Genomic DNA, 20,013 nt, shown 5'->3' with positions numbered 1-20,013 from the left:
TCAAGCATATTTTGAACAAAATAGCAACAACAATAGACTTATATACCGCTTCACAGTGCTTTACAGTCCTCTCTAAGAGGTTTACAGAGTCAGCATATTGCCCCCAACAATCTGGGTCCTCATTTTACTGACCTCGGAAGGATGTAAGGCTGGGTCAACCTTGAGCTGGTCAGAATCAAACTGCTAGCAGTCGGCAGAATTAGCCTACATTATTGCATTCTAACCATTGTGCCACCACAGCTCCCATTTGAAAAAGTGTTCAAATGAATATGCTGAATGATCTATTATGATCCCATAATGCTGCTTAGCTGCTTATACCTTCCATATCCATAATATACTTTTAATTTCACTTAATATGATTAACTACTGTAAGTAAACAATATTTCATTTTTTATTCAGATAATTTCTCTAACTTTTGAATGATCATTATCAGAGCAGATATCATGTCTTATGTCTTAGCACTTTACCTGAGGCTGTATGTTCCAAATTTTCTCAAATATGCAAGACTGTTTAAAAACTCTGATTTTTGACAGGGCGAATTAGACATTGATAAGGTACTGCCAACTATTTCTCATTTCACAACGTGAATCACAAGAGCCTCTTATTGTCAACCTTTAGAATTTCTTGGAAGCTTTCTGTAGAATCTGTGGTCTCCTGCTGAGCTGATAAAAATGAAAGTAACTGAATCAATTACATTGCATTCTGCCAATGAATATTTATTAAATTTCATCAAGGAATAGCTAGCAGTGCAAGGCATCCTGCTGGTTGTAATTTGAACAAGAGACTCTTAACAGAACATGCTGTGCATGAAATACCCCAAAATTTGATTTCATGACAATATGGTAGAACTGGAATAATTTTAAAAGGGGAGTTGCTCTCTGTGGCATTGGGATAAATTGACACAACTATTGCAAGAAAGCCAAAGGTCTCATTATCACAAAATAAGTAATAATTTCTAAAACCTGGATCTGGATATGTTGAGACTACAACTTCCATAATTCTCAGTCAACATGATCAACCAATATGCTGCCTATAGCTTCTGGGAATTATAATTCCAATATGGACTATAGAGAGTTATAGGTATTCAGTACCACTGATCCTTTTTTCACAAAGATTAATTATTCCCACACAGTTGGGAACACAACTGTTATATATCATAAGATAATTACTTGCTTATAATCTCTTCTTTCCAGTTCAGTTCTGGCCCCTAGGCTCCAAGATTACCTTCAAAATCACACAGAGCTATATTTTGGAAATTTCATTGCAAGCTTCAACAAAGCAAACCAACTCCACTGCCTGGGCCTCAGATCCAGATTACAAAGAGCTATTAGAAATGTCACTGTTTAGAGCATTTTTCAATTTCACTGCTGTTTTCTCAACAAATTTATGTATAAGCAGTTCAGAAGCTAACAAATAGCTAGAGAACAAAACTCTTATTATTAGTCTCATTTTGAAAAGCCCTTTTGCTGATTTTGCCAGTAGCAGCAGTTGAGCTTTTTTCCCATACAATTTTGTATAGTGTGTGCTACAGTTAGTTATTCTGATGTTGCCATCATTTACTGCATAAACTAATGAGGTGGCAGGAACATGTAAAATATTGATGCACCTGTTGAAGCTCTTCTCTGAGCAGGCTCATTAGCCGTCTATCACCTCAGTAGCAACAACACCTTGTATTGTATTGAATATTTTGCTTTTCTCATCTCACAGATGAGAATATGCTAGGTAAACACACGTGTCAGAGACAGTGGTGGGATTCAGCTGGTTCACACCAGTTCAGCAGAACCGGTAGCTAATTATTTGTTGCCCAGACCCAGAACGGACTTCCAGAAGTGGCATCCACACAGAGAACCGGTTGTTCACATATTTGAATCCCACCACTGGCCAGAGATACAAGTATATGATCAGATATCCACTTAAATATCCATGCCAAAACATAAGAGAAAACAGAGGATTAAATGAGAGAGCATAATCACATAAAATTCTGAAAACCAGAAAATTTTTCCAGGAAGGAGTACTATTACTTGATTTGTTTAATGTTATAAGCTCTACATATTCACATGTGAGCACATTCTTAAATAATTGTAATTATTTTTAAAATTAAACCAGATCAGCACACCTGAAGCCTCATGAGGTTTCATGGGACAACTTGGACAGATTTTAGCCATTTCTAGTTGAAATGTGGGAAATTATGTAAAGGGACCTGGGACTTTGTCTGTCAATCAGCAAGATAATGCTACCACTTCCTCCAATCTATGTCCCCTCCCTCCTGGTCATAGGGCCCCAAGCAGCACATTTGCACTCATCCTTTCCCAGGGCACGCATACATAGTCATAAAGATGCAACATGAGAGAACCTGTTATGTACTGGGTTTGTTGCTTAATGACGAAGACGAGGCGAGTGAGTTCAGCAAAGATTGTTTATTGCTTGCAGGATCTGAACTGAGAAACAGGGCTGCGAATGCAGCAATTTATACCCTGGCCTCTAGGCGGCGGCCAATAGGTTTAAAGCAACCAATTGCTGCCCTAGAGGCAACCAATAGCGGCGCTGGAGACGGGTTGTCTGAGGAGCTGGGAGCCGTTAGCCAGCTTCCCTGCTCAAGCAACCTTCCCACATGGTGTTCCCTTAACAAAACAAGCCCAATACATTACACCCCTCCCCCCTGGAATGAACAAACATTATAGCAACAAAAGGAAAGTAATTACAGCAATACAGTTTACAAAAGGTATAACGATAGTGTGAGTTAACACGTTTCCATCCTAGCTAATACAGGTGATTCCTAGCTAGCAGCACAATAAAGGTACATACATTATAGCTTCATTATTTCAGGACAAAATCTTGAAGATAAGCAAGAGGTTTGCAAGTCCTTGTGGAACACTTGGGGGACCCAGGCACTTCCTGGCCTACCAGCTTGCCTGCCGGGCTGAGTAGGCCAGTGTCTCTCAGTTCAAGTGATTCAGGTTGGCTCGGCAATCTCTGGCTGGCCCTTCCAGGTTGGCCCACCCCAGAGTCAGTTTGTTCTGCAGAGTTAGCACAGCAGCTGTAGTACTCAGGTTGGCTTTCTCCATCAGGGGACCCATGTTTCACTTCCAGGCTTTCCTCCCCTACTGCCATCTCCCCATTGCTCTGGCTGTTTTGGCACTCAGAGTCTATGCATGGACCGGCCTGGCTACCGGTTTGCAGCCCAAGGCAAGGACCTGTGACGAAATCCTTGCTCTGTGGCCGTTCTGGAAAACGCTTCCTAAGCTGATCGATATGGTGACGGACAACTCGCCCGCCATCTAGGTCCACTTCGTATGAGAGAGGGACTGACATTTTAGTGATTTTTCCTGGCACCCACAAGTTCCCATGCCCGTAGTTCCTGGCCCACACCCCGTCATCCACTTGCAGCCCCCTTGGGGGTTTTGGGCGAGAGGCCTCTGCTGCCACCCGGTCTGGGTGCAACCTGTCCAGTTTCATGATTAGTCGCCTCCCCCAGTGCAGTTCTGCTGGGCTTTTCCCTGTAGCCGTGCATGGCGTGGAATGTTGGCAAAGCAAAAAGTCGGCCAGTCTGTGGTGCCAGTTCCCAGTCACTATACGCCTCAGTGACTCTTTTGTGCGAACCATACATTCGGCTTGACCATTAGTAGATGGGCTGATGTCGCATGCCTAATGAGGTTTGCTCTCAGGAACACCTGAAATTCTGCCTCAGTAAATTGTGCCCCATTATCGGACACTACGACGTCCGGCAGCCTGTGCATGGCAAAGAGTTTCCTAAGCATCTGGATGGTCCTAGCAGTAATCATGTTTGCAATTGGTATAACTTCTAGCCATTTAGAGTGGCTGTCGACCACTATAAGAAAGAGCTGTCCCTGAAAGGGCCCAGCAAAGTCTATGTGAATCCTAGACCAGGGAGTGTGAGTCTCCTCCCACCTGTGAACTGGAGCGTGTGGCATTTCAGGCCTTGATTGCTGGCATGTATAACACACATGCACCTGGGCCTCAGTGGCTTTATCTAATCCTGGCCACCATAAATAGCTTCTAGCCAAAGCTTTCATGCCCAGATGGCCTTCATGCAGTGATTGCAAAACCCTGTCTTTTAGTGAAGTAGGAGCTATGACCCTGTTCCCCCAAAGAATACAACCCTTGTGAGCTGATAGCTCATGTCTCCTTGTAAAATAGCTCTGAAACTCAGGACCTGGGCTTTTATCCAGCCACCCTGTGTGTACCTACGATAGCACTCTACTTAGTGTCTTGTCTGCTGCCATTTCTGCAGCTATGTCCCCTGCATGGAAGGGAAACTCCGGCAAGTCCTGAATGGACAAAACACGGGCTGCTGGGGCCGGATCTGGTTCAATTTGTGGCAGTGGAAGCCTGCTCAGGCCATCTGCACGGCCCATATCTTTGCCGGGTTTGTAAATGAGCTTAAACGTATAAGCCAATAAAAAAATGGACCATCTAAGCATTCTAGGGGATAATATGAGGGGTGTCTGCTTGTCTGTAGTGAATAACCCCAATAGCAGTTTATGGTCTGTTAAGACCGTGAAGTCCCTGCTGTATAAGTAGTTGTGGAATTTTTTAACTCCAGCTACTATGGCCAATGCCTCTTGGTCAATTTGAGCGTAATTACGCTCAGCGGAGGACAATGTCCTTGAATAAAAAGCAATTGGAACTTGAGTTCCATCTTTCTCTAAGTGACTTAAGACTGCACCCACCCCGTATGGGTGCAGTCTGGTTTAGACTCTTTGAAATGAGTGATAGTGGAACTGACTGACAGAAGTGTTTTCAATTCCTGGAAACTCTTTTCGTGAACACTAGTCCACTTCTATGAAGCATTTTTATCTAAGAGCCTGTGAAGTGGCTCTGCCACTGCGGTCTTGTTAGGAAGGAACGCATGGTAAAAATTGAGGAGGCCCAGGAATGCCTGCAGCTCTCCTTTTGTTTTGGGGCTAGGTGCCATCTGAATGGCTTTTACTTTAGACTCAGCAGGGTGGATGCCATCAGCATCAGTGCGAAATCCCAAGAATTCAGTTGAAGGGACTCCAATACTGCACTTATTCTTTTTAAGCTTGAGGTCTGCTTCTCGCAGACTTTGCAGGACGGCTCTGAGCATCCTTGCTAGCACCTCAGTAGATTTTCCTGCAATGAGCACGTCATCAAAATAGGGGCAAACCCCCGGAATGCCCTTGAGTGTACATTCCATGATGCCCTGAAAAATGCCCAGGACTACACTGACCCCAAATTGCAGGCGCTTTACTTTAAACGCCCCCCTGTGAGTTACAATTGTCTGAGCCGCGGCCGTGGCCTCATCAACAGGAAGTTACTGATAGGCCTGAGCCAAATTTAATTTTGCAAAAATGGTGCCACCCTGCAAGGATGCCAGGATGTGGCTTACTACTGGTACTGGGTATGCATGTTGTTTGAGTGCCCGGTTAATTGTGCATTTATAATGTGCGCAGATTCTGACCTCCCCGTTGGCTTTTAGTGGTGTTACAATTGGGGTTTCTGACTCACCCCCATCTACTGGTTGCAAAACGCCCTGTTCAACAAGTTTATCTAATTCAGTGTCTATTTTGTGTTTGAGGGCAAATGAGACCCTACGAGGCTTCATCCTGACTGGCACTACGTTTGGGTCTAGTTTGAATGCTATTGGTGGGCCTGCGTATGTTCCCAGAGCTGAATCAAATACATCTGCAAATTCCTCGCATACTGTCGCTAGACTCACAACTTGTGTCTGGTTGATTCCGGTTACTTGGATGCCTAGCACATCAAACCAGTCAATCCCAATTAGGCTCGTTCTCTGGCCCCCTACTACGACAATATCCAGGTGCCCTGAAAACCCCTTAAATTTAACGGTTAGTGTGGCTTCACCCCTGACTGCGACTCTGGCGTTCTGAAAATCAGTTAGTACAATATCAGAAGGCTTTAGCTTGGCCCATCTCTTACTGCGACTACAAACGAAATTAAATGTTTCAAGGGAAATAATAGAAACAATGGAGCCTGTGTCCAGCTCCAACTTGCAGGGGACCCCTTGCAGCTCCACCTGAAGTCTATACTTGGGCCTAATCGGGCGGCGAGCCCCTGTACAACAAATGCTTCTGTGGCTAGAGCAGAAACCCACACTGTGCTGTCCCGGCGCCGCGGTACCTCTCCTGGTCGGATCTTCCGACTGGCGACTCGACGGCCAGTCCCTCTGAAATTAAGGTGATGAATCCACAGATTAAAGCTCAATACAAGGTAATTTAGTTTTATTATCCATACTGTATCTTTTAATTCTGCAATCAGAACTCCATCTTTGTTTCTCTTGCTAGGTTTCACCAACTCACACACGGCATGTGGGGATCGGAGAACAAAAGAACCAGGTCCATGCTGTTCTTTCATCACCACCTAGAGCATCAGTGGGCCTCAGGTAGGAGGGTCTTTACTTCAGAATAAAGTGAATTAATTAATGAGTGGAGGGTTTCTCTGGTCAACCTGTTTTTAATCTGAATTTCTTCTCAACATAAATACAGATGAATTACTTTTAACAATGCAATTTATCCTCAAGTGGCAATTACTTTTTTCACTTCATCACAAAACAAGCCACATTCAACCTCTTTTAAAATTAAAAAAGAAGAAAAATTAGTAAGGAAGGCCTAACTAGAGTATGCAGATAGGAAGAGTTAAAAAAATCAGACAAATATAAGTATAAGTGTTTTGTGAAATTTGGAGAAGGCTATAGGAGTAGATAAAAAATGAATAGAAAGGATGTTGTCGTATTGAAAGTGTGGCATTTTCTTGTCAAAGCATTGCAGAAGATATTGCAGAAAAGAATGTTTTCTTTGTAAAAAGAGTAAATTTTGAAGAAATATTATTCTAAAGATGTAACAGGTTTCTAGTACTCCATCTTCTTATTACATATTTTAACTACAACCTACCAGAAAACTAGAATTTTCCTTGGCGGTACCCTCCAACATTCTTCATACCTTGAAGCATGTTTTCATTATGTATTCTTGCATATCTTTCTATGTATTTTTCATTGAGTACTTGTGATCTTTGATCTCATGAATAGATTTCTAGTGACACTTACAATGATTTTGCTTGGCCAGAGTTTTGAATAGAGATTTCAGTATAATTTTTTTCCAGATACCAAAATCTGCAGAATATCGGTGCCTGTTAAAGATGCACCTAGTTTCATTTTCAGTCAGATGAAAGAAGGTTTCTCCTTTGCTACCTCAGCTATGGAAGCCATGCATTGTGGTGTAGTGCTTAATTCTTACACTATCAACATTTACTCATATTTATTAAGATTTTTTTATGGAACAAAAGACAAATTAAAAAGGGGAAATGAACAAATAAAAGAGTGTGGATTCAGTATGTGAACAACACCATCATAATAAAAAAGGAACAACTAGAAAAGATCACATGAAACAATCAAGAATATCTGGGGGTGAAGGTTTGTTCTCCAAGCTTGTGGGTTGATTTCTGAATGTTTTGTTACCAAGCTAGGTAACATCCCCTAAACTCCACTAAAGATGTTATTTACCCTGTAACGAAACTTTCGGAAACCAAGCCACAAGCTCAGAGAATGAACCTTCACTCTCATCCTACACCCAAGCTACAGATATTTGCCACTATTGCAAATTCTTCCAAGTAATCAAATGCACAAGGGATGAAGAAAACAACAACACACTATCCTTCCTGGATATTCTCATCAGCACAAGAAACAATGGCAAAATGCCAGTGTTTATCAAAAAAAACAACTTCACTAACCAGAGTAACGACCAAACTTCCAAGAAGAGGAGTTTGGTAACAATGTTATTCTGACAAGTACAACCGTATTGCCCAGAACACTAGAAAAAGGAAACAAACCACCTATACAACATCTTCCAACAAAATAATTACCTACACAACTTTATCAAAATATGTCTGACCATTCAACCCACTATAGCACAATCAAAATCAAGTTATGAACAGGACAACACTGCCATACATTAAAAACATCTTATAAACTATCCACAGATTATTACAACCACATAACATCACTGTAGCACTCAAACCAACTAGAGCTCTCCAAACATCTTAAGTAAAACAAGCAAAAGAGCCCAAGAAGGAGAAAAAAACAGTGTAAAAGCTGTAATTATGTAGGACAGACAGCCAGACAATTAGCAGAGCTCATCAGTCAGAAAACATGATGAAAACTCCTTAATCTAACAACACATACTTAACCATAGTTACAAGTGGGAAACTGTGAGTATCCTAAAACCAAGCTAAATCCAAAACCACTAGATAATTTTATGGAGGGCCTCAGTCATCCTGTTCATGGTTGTCCCAAATATACTTTTCCCAAGCTTCTTGGGTGAGAAGTGAAATGTCTTCAAGGAAAAAATGAAAGTCCCGTTGCCTTTTGAAAAAGTACCTTTGGGACGCTATGGAATTCCTGTAAATTGACCAATATATATATATATATATATATATATATATATATATATATATATATATATATATATATATATATATATATATATATATATATATATATATATATATATATATATATATATATATATATATATATATATATATATATATATATATATATATATATATATATATATATATATATATATATATATATATATATCAATCATTCAGAAGAGACAATAAAAAGCTAAAACAAATATCCTCTCCACCAACCAACACCCAGATAAGCAGGAATTAACACCAGACAAGCAATGAAGCAGAAAACAATACCCTAATCAAGGAACTATCAAGAAGAAAAACAAAATCCCCACCAACACTGGAAGTGCTTGCTACTGTATATAAACAGGAAGCAGTCTCTACACTCAAGTCATATTGATAATGAAACCTAGACTGGTAATGAAACATTCGCAAGCAAACGGCCAAGCTTAGAAAGCATCAGGAACTTCACAGTTCAATCTGAACTATGTATTTTCTTTCCTATTGGAATTTTAACTTTATTATACATAAAAACCTATGCCAATCAAACCTCAGGTTTCTTAACAAGATTTATTCTTTTACAAAAAAACAAATAGCCTGAAAATTATAGTTTAAAACCAGATAATCCCAGTCCTCCTCTGTCTTTGTATCCTGCAGAATTTTATATTTGACCATTGGTTTCTTACCCTGCCATACAAATGTCTATTATACATTTTTGCCTTTGTTTAAGAGGTACATCATTTTTCAAAACTGACATTGTTTGAAATAAAACATCATTGTAGGTATAGTCATTTTATCAAAGAAAATCTTCCAAACAGTGGAAGTTGCAATTTTTCCCATTTTGCTAGATTTTTTTTTAATTTCATTCCATATCTTAACATAATCTGAAATAATATACAGTAGAATTTTATTAGTTGCAATAATATCTGGATGTTTACCTTTTTCTCAAATCTGAAAACTAGTTTTTCCAAACAGTTCTTTTTCATCCTCCTCATATTTTTTGTTAACATTTTAGTCTTTATTCATTTTAAATTCAGCTACTGCGCCAAATTCCTTCAGCTTTTCCATTAATATTCTACTCCTTCCAAGGAATTTTCAACTATTAAAAGCAAATAATCTGCAGATGGCCTTAATTTATATACTTCTTTCATCTTCATGCCGGTTAGTCTCTCATCTTGTTTTCTGTCTCTATTAAGAACTTCCAAAGCCAAAGTAAGCAGCAGTGGTACCATCAATCTTCTCTTGTCCCTTTTTGAATCTCACAAGGATTAGTGAAATCATCATTAACCACAGTTTGTACTGTTCATGATGTATATACAATATCAGTTTTATCCATTTAATACAATTAACCTCCAAAATCCATTTTTCCAACACTTTAAATAAAAAAGGTTCAAATTGTTAATTGCTTTCTCTGCATCAAGAAATGTCAGTGTAGCTGATTTTTCATTACGTTGTTTCAAATATTCTAGTACAGTACATTAAGAATATTTCTTGTATTACCGGTATCTCTCAACTGTCTTTTAAGCAGAAAGTCATATTGATCTTCATGTATGAAGTCCTGCAAAACACCATTCATCTGCTTTCACTATTCACAGTTACAATGGGAGTAAAGAGCTTACTTTTCTGCTTGCCCTTTTTAGTTATGGATAATTTAATTAAAATTAAATATTGTTTGAGTTGCTATTATACCTCTTTATATATATATGTGTGTATATGTGTGTACAATCTTCAACCTCATCATTTTACCTTAATAAGTTTTTCTTTCAACTTTCTGGCAGAAAACCTAGAGGAGAGGGCAAGAAATGTCGCAAAGTGTACGGGATGGAGAATAGAGATATGTGGTGTACAGCTTGTCGTTGGAAGAAGGCCTGCCAAAGGTTTATTGATTGAAGCCCAGAAAAAAATACGGAGTTGTGTATAATAGGGTTCTCTTGCTGCAACTGTGCAGTGTGACTCTTCCCACCTCATTGAGCGCTAACGTCTATAGAAGACTGGCACTCTAAAGCAAACACATTTATTTCAAGGGGAAGGACTTCTCAAAAACCTATATGCAGCAATATAGGAAAAACTAACAAAATCTTTACCAAGTTTTGAATCAGGAGCAGCTATATGCATCTTTCTTTAAAAGAACAGAAACAAAATCTGTTTTTAATACCTTGAACAACTCGCCTGTCAGGACATTTGTCTTTCATACTACATCATGATCAGTATTTCACCTTTGGAATCACTTAAAGCCAAGTTTGAGTGATGCTACTTTTGTTAGAATGAAGTAAATAAAACACAAATACACACATACATACACAGATACAGTAAACTTTAGAAATAAGCTGCGTTTTTCTCAAGAGCAGCTCTCCCAGAAGTGGTAAATAATTCTATTGTGAACAGACTTGATTCAGCGTCTGGTGCTTGTCCTTTAAGGATAATGGAAAGATGCTTTGCAAAAGGGGCAAGAAATTTAAGAGTAATCTCAAACTCAGACCTGAAGGTTGAGCACTTCTTGTATCTGTCCCAAAGAAGGCTAGTTGGGGTACAATCACCAGCAGTCCTAAGCAAAAAACAAAAACCCACACATGGGAAAGGAGTCTGATTTTAAATGAACTTGGATTGAAGTCAGCATACTTACCAACAAAATTTGGGTTCCAGGATATTTTCTTAGAAGCAAGTACTGGAAAATGTACATCTCACAGTGCTAAAGGCTCTGCTCAGACTAATGGGCAGCCCAGTGGACTTCATCAACATTAATCAGGGATGTGATCAACCCATCAGCTTTTCCCTGCTTTTTATGCCATTACTAGGTTAACATTTTAGTTCAAACAGCAAATTATCACGTCAGGAGATAGAAACTAGAAGGACATACTGGTTTCCCACTTCCCGACATGTAAAATACGAGTGCAGCAAAGCAGATGTCTGTATATAAAAAATTCCATTGATTATAAAGTTCTTTCAATATCAGAAATAAAAGCCTTCACGCTGGCTTGCACTTTCATAGGTTTTTGTGCTTTAGTGTAATTTAATCTTCATTTGGCCCATGAGATAGACTGTTGTAGCTGTGGTGTAAATTGAACTGATGTTTGAGAATCAGTAGAAAGTTTGGACATCGGTTACTGAAATAATGTCTATGGATTGCCTATTGAAAGAAAGGAATTCCTATAAGAGCACTATTGCATATTAATATAAATACGGCTTGTGCTCAAGACCTTCCTGGTGGATTTTGTCCTTTGATATTAACTCCAGTGGGATGAGATAGGTATCCCAAGTTGGGAAAACAAGAGCAAGAATGGGAGCCCTTGATGCTGTTGTATGATGACAAGTCAGAAATAAATTTTATCGGGGAAGGGGGGTAGAGGAATCGCTGATGGAATATATTATAAATCACTATTATCTAGAGTAGCTGCCTATAATAAATATAAAGAAGCACAAATTTTAATTAAAAAACAGAATATTAAGCTAGGGATGACTCTTATGTAAATTTCAGAAGGATTAAGTTAGCTTTAATGCTATGATAATATTAAAACAATTCAGGTAGGCCTGGAACTGTCTTCCAAAATAAGGCTATCTGGCTGAAAACACTTCTACTGTACCAATAAGAGTCTTCTTGAAATAAGTATTGTCATCAGATATTCATCCAGTTTTCTCATTGTCTTCAAAAAGCGCAGTTTTGTAGCATGTTATTCCACTCATAACAAATTTCTTTCTTGAGATTTTGTAGGAAAGTAAGAAAAAGGGATGAATTCAACACAAATTATTTTTTTTCCTTTATGGTTTGGTCTTCAACTGGCCCACTTAACTACCTGTGTCTAGCAAAAGTAAGATTTAGGAAAATCTGAGGTTTTATGTTCTTATCTATTTATTTAACAGCAAATTGTGTTTGTCAGGGATTTCTTCAGATCATATATTTACCCAACCAGGCAGCTGACAACTAAATGTGAAAAACTACATGATGTAATAATCACATCTGCATTCTAACTTGAATGTGTTATATTGCAGTCCTATATTTGTGTTGAAATATATCTCTGGCTGCATGCACAGTCTGTCCAAAATTCACTAATAAATTGTTCTGACTGGGTGTTTCTTGGCCACTATACATCCTGGAGGAAATACCAAGTATGGCTTTATGTATTTTTTTCCTAATTTCACATACAAAAAAGTAATAGAGTTTATATTTTCAGGTCCACTTTCTGGCATTCCCATTTAAAAGTTTCTAAATGATAGGGCTATAGGCAGGGGTCTGCTTGAAAGCATAAACTTCCACTGTAGTCAAAATTAGTAGACTAATGGTTTGAGGTAACCAGACAGCTTAATAAAATTAAGTTAACATTCTTGATATAGAAAAAAACAAACTCAAAATCACCTGGAAAGCTAAGAGTGCTATAATGAATTACTAAATTTTACATACATTGAAAGTATTTATGCATTGATCTTAATAAAAGTTCAGAGAACAGTGTATTGATTTTCTGTACATTGGACTTTATTTGCATCATCCTATTTTGTTCTGTTAGGTATTTCCTTTCACAGGATGATATGGCATACAATTTTTAAAAAATTATAACTTAGTTGAATCAGCTGTTGGTGTAAATTGTGATCACATGCCTTGGAAATACCAAGACAAAAGTGGGGGAAAAATATTCTAAGATGTATGGGTTGGTCATTGTTGGAAATAAGTGATTTATTGCATATGTTTTCAAATTGAGATAGAGATTATAATATATGCCAAATAATATTGGTAAATTTATTATTCCTACTTTATGTTATGTTCTCAAATGTTCAAAGCAGAAGTACATGCATGTTATAATCAGACTCCACATTCACAGGAATTTTAAACCTGGTCGTTCAGTATTTTTACTGCATATTTTTCTAATTAACTCTGCACTCTTGAGGGCTAGAAATTTTTAAAGATTGAAAAATAATCATAGGATAATAACCATTTGCCAATCTCTGTGCAATATAGCTTTTGTAAGTTCATCTATTCTTTATAGTATCCTCAGTTTTTGGTTCTGCAGATTTTCACTGAGCATGTTCAACTTTGACAGTGAAAACATTTTTATCTTTATAGCGATATTTGAAAAACTTTTTCCCATAGGTAGATTAAAGGCAACAGACCTAAGGTAGTATTTGCTTGCTTATACTTTAATTGAAATTACTGCCTGATAATTCTGTTGGATCTGCTGTCTAAAGAGACAAACATAATTTGGCAATGAAACTGCTGGAATTTGCCTTGTTCTACTTAGTAAGTGTTCCTCATAACATTGATTGCAACACAATAAATCCTTTTTATTGCTGGAGAATTTCAATAGGGCTTTAAACACACCAAAAACACAGGAAATAGGTGCTAATCAGAACTGTAGCTTAGAATTAGAGACATGGTAAGCAAAGGGGTTGCTGTTAGCATTTCATAGGACTTTTTAAAAAACTATTTTACTGCTTTCTTTCATAATGATTTATAGGATATCACTGAGGGTTGAGAAGTCCAAAATGTTTTCCCAACTCTCCCTGATATTTTTCTTAAGATGTATTCATAAATATTTTGAAGCTATGTCAGATTTGACTAAACTATGGTGTTGCATAGTAGCTTCAGAATGAGGGCAGAAATTATTGTCTCTGATTGCTTGTTAGAAAAGAGTTAATAACTTTAACTCAGGGCTACTTTGAAAAGCTCTTGCTGTGTCTATTTGGACATTTCCAAATCTTGTATGAATACTGTTGTTAAACATCTTCCATGCCCAAACCAAGACTACTTTCTGGTAAGTCAGAATAATTTTGAACAGCTGTTACTACATGAGCTTTATGTATAAATAATTATCATGTTAAAATCAAACATGAAAAGCTGCCATTTTTTTTCTTTTATTCAGGTTTGTGTGTTCATATAAATGTGTTTAGATTATGCCCAGTGTCATCAGATTATCACCTGTTTGCATCATTATTTTAATTGACCTCCCAATCAAAGGAATATACCAGGGGTGTCAAACTCACAATGTCATGTGACGTGACGTATCGGAACTTTTTTTTCCATTGCCGGCAATGGGGTGGGCGCTGTTTTGCCATGACACATTCGCCCCACGGGTTGTCAGTTTGACACCCCTGGAATATACAATATACAACATGCTTGTGCAGCTCCCTTTAGCTTTTATTTATTTTTCTGAATTTCAAAATTTCTTTCCACTGATAAGATTTAGCTAAAATAAATCTCAGTCATGTAGTCCTCAACTTATGACCACAATTGGAACCAGAATTCCATTGTTAAGCAAAGTGTATTTATGTCAGTTGTGCCTGTTTTTATGACTTTTTTTGGCCACCGTTAACTAATCACTGCAGTTGTTAAGTGAATCATGTGGTTATTAAGTGAATCCAACTTTCCCCGCTGATTTTGTTTCTTGGAAGCTGGCTAGGAAAGTGGCAAGCAGCCATCACCTGATCCCAGAATGCTGCAACTATAGTAATTGCATGCTGGTTGCCAAGCCCCTATACTTTCATCACCTGACCATGGAGATGCTACAACTGTAAGTGTGAGGATCAGTTGTAAGTCACTTTATTCAGTGCTGTAGTAACTTTGAACAGTCACTAAACAAATGGTTGTAAGTCAATGACTTCCTGTATTCCAAAAGTGTGTTTTTAAGGTCCTGGTGTGCATAACAATAATAACCATCAAGCTGATGAAATGGCAGAATTAGTTTTTGCTTTTGTTCGTCTTTCCATGTTGTGCGCAACTTGCCAGCTATGTTTAGCTAGTGCTTCAGCATTGTTAGATTGCAGACATATTTTCCAAAAACCAAATTTTATTGGCAGACAAATTAAGGGATTATGGATTTATGAGGGAAGAAATAACTTCTTATCTACTAGGCTCTGATTCAACCAACACTTCCTTGTGTTTATCTTTAATTGGGTCTTCTTACTTAACAATGAGTTCAACCAACTCCCCTATAAGAGTATTAGAATGCACAAGTTGCACTTCTAATCTTTCTGGATTTATATTGCATGACAATCTGGGTTGTTTTAGATGTCACACTATACCCTCTAGACACAGAATACTATTTTTCTCCCTCAGTTAAAATATTAAAAAAGTAATATAGACAAACCAAACTTAAAAAAGTAATATAGACAAACTCCAAACTTGGAGTTGACTTTTTAAATAAAATATTTAAACTTAGGTCTAATTGATTAAATATTTTAATTGCTTTCATTTGTGGCTGTTGAAGATTTTAATATGCAGTAGTTTAGTCAAAAGGAAAAAGAGACAACTGCCTTATTGAATGGTGCAATATTGCTTTTTACTCTAAAAAGGGCTAACTTTTTGAAATAGAATTTAAGCTACTGTGAAGAATATTAATTCAGTGTATATTAGAAAGTCTGTATAGACAAGAATATTTTAACAAATGATTTTAAATCAGTGTAATAAGCTTTCCAAAATATAATCTTTCCTTAAAACATGTGACTAACTTTTGAATATAAATGCAATTTGCAAATCTTTTTTCAAGACAGAGCTTTACTTTCAAATTTTAATTAATTCCCAGCAAATTTTTCTTGCATGTGCATATGGCACAAAGGGAGATTAGCTAGAAATTCTATTATTCTTAAAATAGGCAGATATTCTTATACTATTTTTTAGAAATTGCTTTGGTTCAGTTCTGCTGTTTAGGCAATGTGAAATTTGTTTAAACTTTCCTTTATTTTTTTTCTAAATGTACATCAGAAAATGAATCTTATACCTAGAAAATCATTGTTAGAGTTTAATCAGCACTGTGAATTAATCTGAATTTGGGAATTTACATCTGGATTTTTCTGAAGAAAGAAACAACAACAAAAGTTTTGTCTACAAAACCCATAAATTAACTAAAGATTATAGGATTTTATGATTTTTATTTTCTTTTAACCATGATTATTGTCTTAGAATTAATTTGGAGGAAGATCAGTGTAAAAGAATTAAAAAGGGAATAAACCTGGGACTGGTTTAGGTGCAGCAAGATTTATTAGAGTGGGGCTAATAAATACCCTTCAAATGTTTTGGAACAACTTCCATCATCTCCAACCAGTTTGGTCAATTAATTGCTTGTACCTATGATAGATTTTTTTTTAAAATTATCAAATCACTTAAGTTATTTGGCTTCCATTTTGGATTCCCTTTGTAAGCTTTGATTATGCTGCTTCTTTGTAGCCCTTAAGCACTTTCAGTGTATATATTCATAAACTTTGAATAAGCTGTGAAATTAAAATTTTCTGTGGTGTGATGAAGATGGCAGAACTTTAAGTAGACTACTAGTCTGGCAGTGACAAAACACAAAAGTTAGTGTTTCTGCAAGAGATTCAAAAATCTCTATTTATGAACTAGCAAAGCATAACTGCACACACTGTTAATTTGCAGATGATAGCAAAAAGTGGCAAGCTAGTCCCCTGCCCTCTCCTATGTCTTCTATTAAAAGTATTTTTATGTTATTTTATGTTATAGTTGGGTATAGTGTACTATAGTTTGGTATACCATTATAATCTAAAATGTATTGAGTCATTGCATTTCTTTCTTCTATTCACTGTCCTTTAAGCCAAACATTATTCTAGGATTTAATTAGGTACAGTAAATTGATGAATAATTGTAATGAAGGACAATATCAAAATGTTATTTCTTGAAATAGTTTCTCTGAGATATTTCTATCAGTTTAAAAGAGAATGTTTCCTCAGATCAAGTTTCAATATTAGCACCAGTCAATCTTGTGGAACTTAGTAGACATGGATGATCATATTATTAGCAGCTTCTATGGAATTTAGAAAGGGAAGAACATCTTTTTATCTAATTGGCAACATTTTTTCACTAAAACCATTACTAATATGTCATCTTTGTTAATGTTTATTTTTAGAATACATGTCTGGAGCTAGCATGAATAAGAATTATTATTAGTTCTTATTACATACATATAACAAATCATGATATTTTGCATTAAGTTTCAATAAGGGTATGCGTTTTTCTAGGCCAAAGATCAGTTGGCATAATGGGGCGCTAGTCTAATAAAAGAGGTAGAGCCAAAACAAATACGTCAGCAGATCGAACTGAAAATTAAATTCTCCCTGATTTTAATTTATATTGAAATTTAGTTACATTTAATGTAGATCAAATTATTAAATAGTTTAAAGTTCACATGATCATTCCTTATGTAGTTAATAATTTCTCCTATGTAGCCTACTTTTGGAGGACTTCTCTAAGCTACATCCCACTTCGTACATGCTTGTTTCTGAAGCCAGGAAGGACTATTGGATCATATTGGCTTCATTCCTGACTAATTTTAAATTAATGGTCCTTATTACATACAAAATAGAGAACTTTTTAGTAATTATTCTTTGCTAGTGTTAAAACCCACCTCATAGGGTTATTGCTGTGGGGAAGTTATAGGAGGAGGAAGCAGTATTAGGTATATTTATTGCCTTGAGTTATTTATAAAAGTAATTCACATCCAGAACACCTGACCTGAGTTCAGTTGCTTTTTTGTTTTTGAAAGACATGGCAGATTCATAAACATGGACCAAGGTTGAACCCAGAGGTATCTGCAAAGTGATCAAAGGTTTACAGATGATGAAAGCCTTATGGCACTGTTGAAATTTAAGCTTGGCTCCTTCTGTACTTACACTTTGACTTTAATGCACATTTGAAAGAGGCAGAGCTTATGTTGTAAGAGTATGATGCTGCTTTTGTCCATTTGTTGAAAATTTTGGATTCTGCACACACATCTGGTTGAGCCTCAGATAAGATCAATGGACCATATAGTGGAGTTACGTAGAATAGAAAAAATAATTCTATACGCGGAAGACTAATTCTATTCATGTATCTTCTTTATATTTCATGCATGGCTTGTTTTGCAAAGGTTTTGATAATTTTATGAAGTTAGAACCTATTCTTGGCCTACTGTTGAAAAAGTGTATTCTAATGAAGAGGTTTTTGTCAAATCAGATCTATCTGATATTTGTGAAACCTTTCCTACTGAAACTGCTATTTACTTAAAATTGGCACAGTGTTAATGAATATTACAGAGGCATAGTGAACATGTACAGAGAGGTAAAAAAAAGGCAAAATGGCAACAGTGCAAAATGCTGCCCCTTTTTATGGTACACATGTGACGGACATGAAAAGGGTGGAGCATCACAGAGTCATGCCTAAAAGACTCACCAAATATCCCACATAAATTGGTTTGGGGATTTTATTTATTTATTTATTATTGGGACTTATATGCCGCCCTATCTCCCGAAGGACTCAGGGCGGCTAACAACAATAACATACAATAAATACAGAAGTTAAGATAAAATTAAAATTAAAGGCCTCTGTACAATAAATTAAAATTAAAATAAATTAAAAATTAGAGTTAAAAAATTAAAAACATAATTAAAATCCCTGTCAGTCCAGGTCAGCCAGGTGGAAAAGGAGTGTTTTGAGGCCGCGGCAAAAGGACTGGAGATCTGGGGCCATCCGAAGCTCATGGGGGAGCTGGTTCCACAGGGCTGGCGCTCCCACAGAGAAGGCCCTCCCCCTGGGGGTCATCAGCCGACATTGTCTAGCCGATGGTACCCTGAGGAGGCCTTCTCTGTGTGAGCGTACTGGGCGATGGGAATTCGTTCCCGGCAGCAGATGGTCCTGCAAGTATCCCGGGCCTAAGCCATGTAGGGCTTTAAAGGTAAGTACCAGCACCTTAAATCTCACCCAGAGGGCAACCGGTAACCAATGAATCTCACGCAGGAGGGGTGTAATATGGGAGTATCGGGGTCCTCCCATCACTACCCGTGCAGCCGCACTCTGCACCAGCTGAAGCCTCTGGGTGGTCTTTTAGGGCAGCCCCATGTAGAGAGCATTGCAGTAATCTATACGGGAGGTAACGAGTGCGTGGGTGACTGTGCGTAGGGCATCTCGCTCCAGAAAGGGGCGCAACTGGCGTACCAGGCGAATCTAGGCAAATGCCCCCCTAGCCACGACTCCAATATGATCTTCAAAACTGAGTCGTGAATCCAGGAGGACGCCTAAATTGCGTGCTCTATCAATGGGAGGTAACATCTCTCCTCCTATAACCAAAGATGGAACCTCTTGGACTAAACGAGATGCCGGTACGTAACGCCACTCAGTCTTGGCCGGGTTGAGCCGGAACCTGTTCTTTCCCATCCAAATCTGTACTGCTTCCAGGCAACGGGACATCACATCGAGGGCATCACTGGGTTGGTTCGGGGTGGAGATGAAAAGCTGGGTATCATCAGCATATTGATGATACCTCACCCCGAAGCCACGGATGATCTCTCCCAGCAGCTTCATATAGATGTTGAACAGCAGGGGCGAGAGTACCGACCCCTGAGGCACCCCACAACTAAGGGGCCTAGGGGTTGACCTCTGCCCCCCTGCCAACACCATCTGCGAATGGCTCGAGAGGTAGGAGGAGAACCACCGCAGAACGGTGCCTCCCACTCCCAACTCCTCAAGACGACACAGCAAGATACCATGGTCGATGGTATCAAAAGCCGCTGAGAGATCTAATAGGACCAGGACAGAGGAATAACCCCTATCTCGGGCCCGCCAGAGATCATTCACCAGCGCGACCAATGCCGTCTCTGTGCTATACCCGGGCCTGAAACCCGATTGGT

At 38.0% G+C, this 20,013-nt stretch overlaps 1 protein-coding gene across 2 annotated transcripts in view; it reads left to right on the top strand.

Moving 5' to 3' along the window:
- Positions 1 to 12,892, top strand: part of ZNF704 (zinc finger protein 704) — a 47,578-nt gene extending 34,686 nt beyond the window's left edge. For both annotated transcript variants that reach the window (XM_081323281.1, XM_081323280.1), the window contains exons 8-9: positions 6,288 to 6,385; positions 10,194 to 12,892. In XM_081323281.1, the coding sequence (XP_081179407.1) occupies positions 6,288 to 6,385; positions 10,194 to 10,305 (210 nt within the window). In that variant the 3' untranslated portion in view covers positions 10,306 to 12,892. The remainder of the gene's footprint in view (positions 1 to 6,287; positions 6,386 to 10,193) is intronic.
- The last annotated feature ends 7,121 nt before the right edge of the window (positions 12,893 to 20,013 follow it).

This window comes from Vipera berus (assembly GCF_964194415.1).
Source record: "Vipera berus genome assembly, chromosome: 3".
In the NCBI taxonomy this organism is placed as follows: domain Eukaryota; kingdom Metazoa; phylum Chordata; class Lepidosauria; order Squamata; family Viperidae; genus Vipera; species Vipera berus.
The sequence above is the reverse complement of the archived record's forward strand: the minus strand, read 5'-3'. Positions and strand labels throughout refer to the sequence as shown.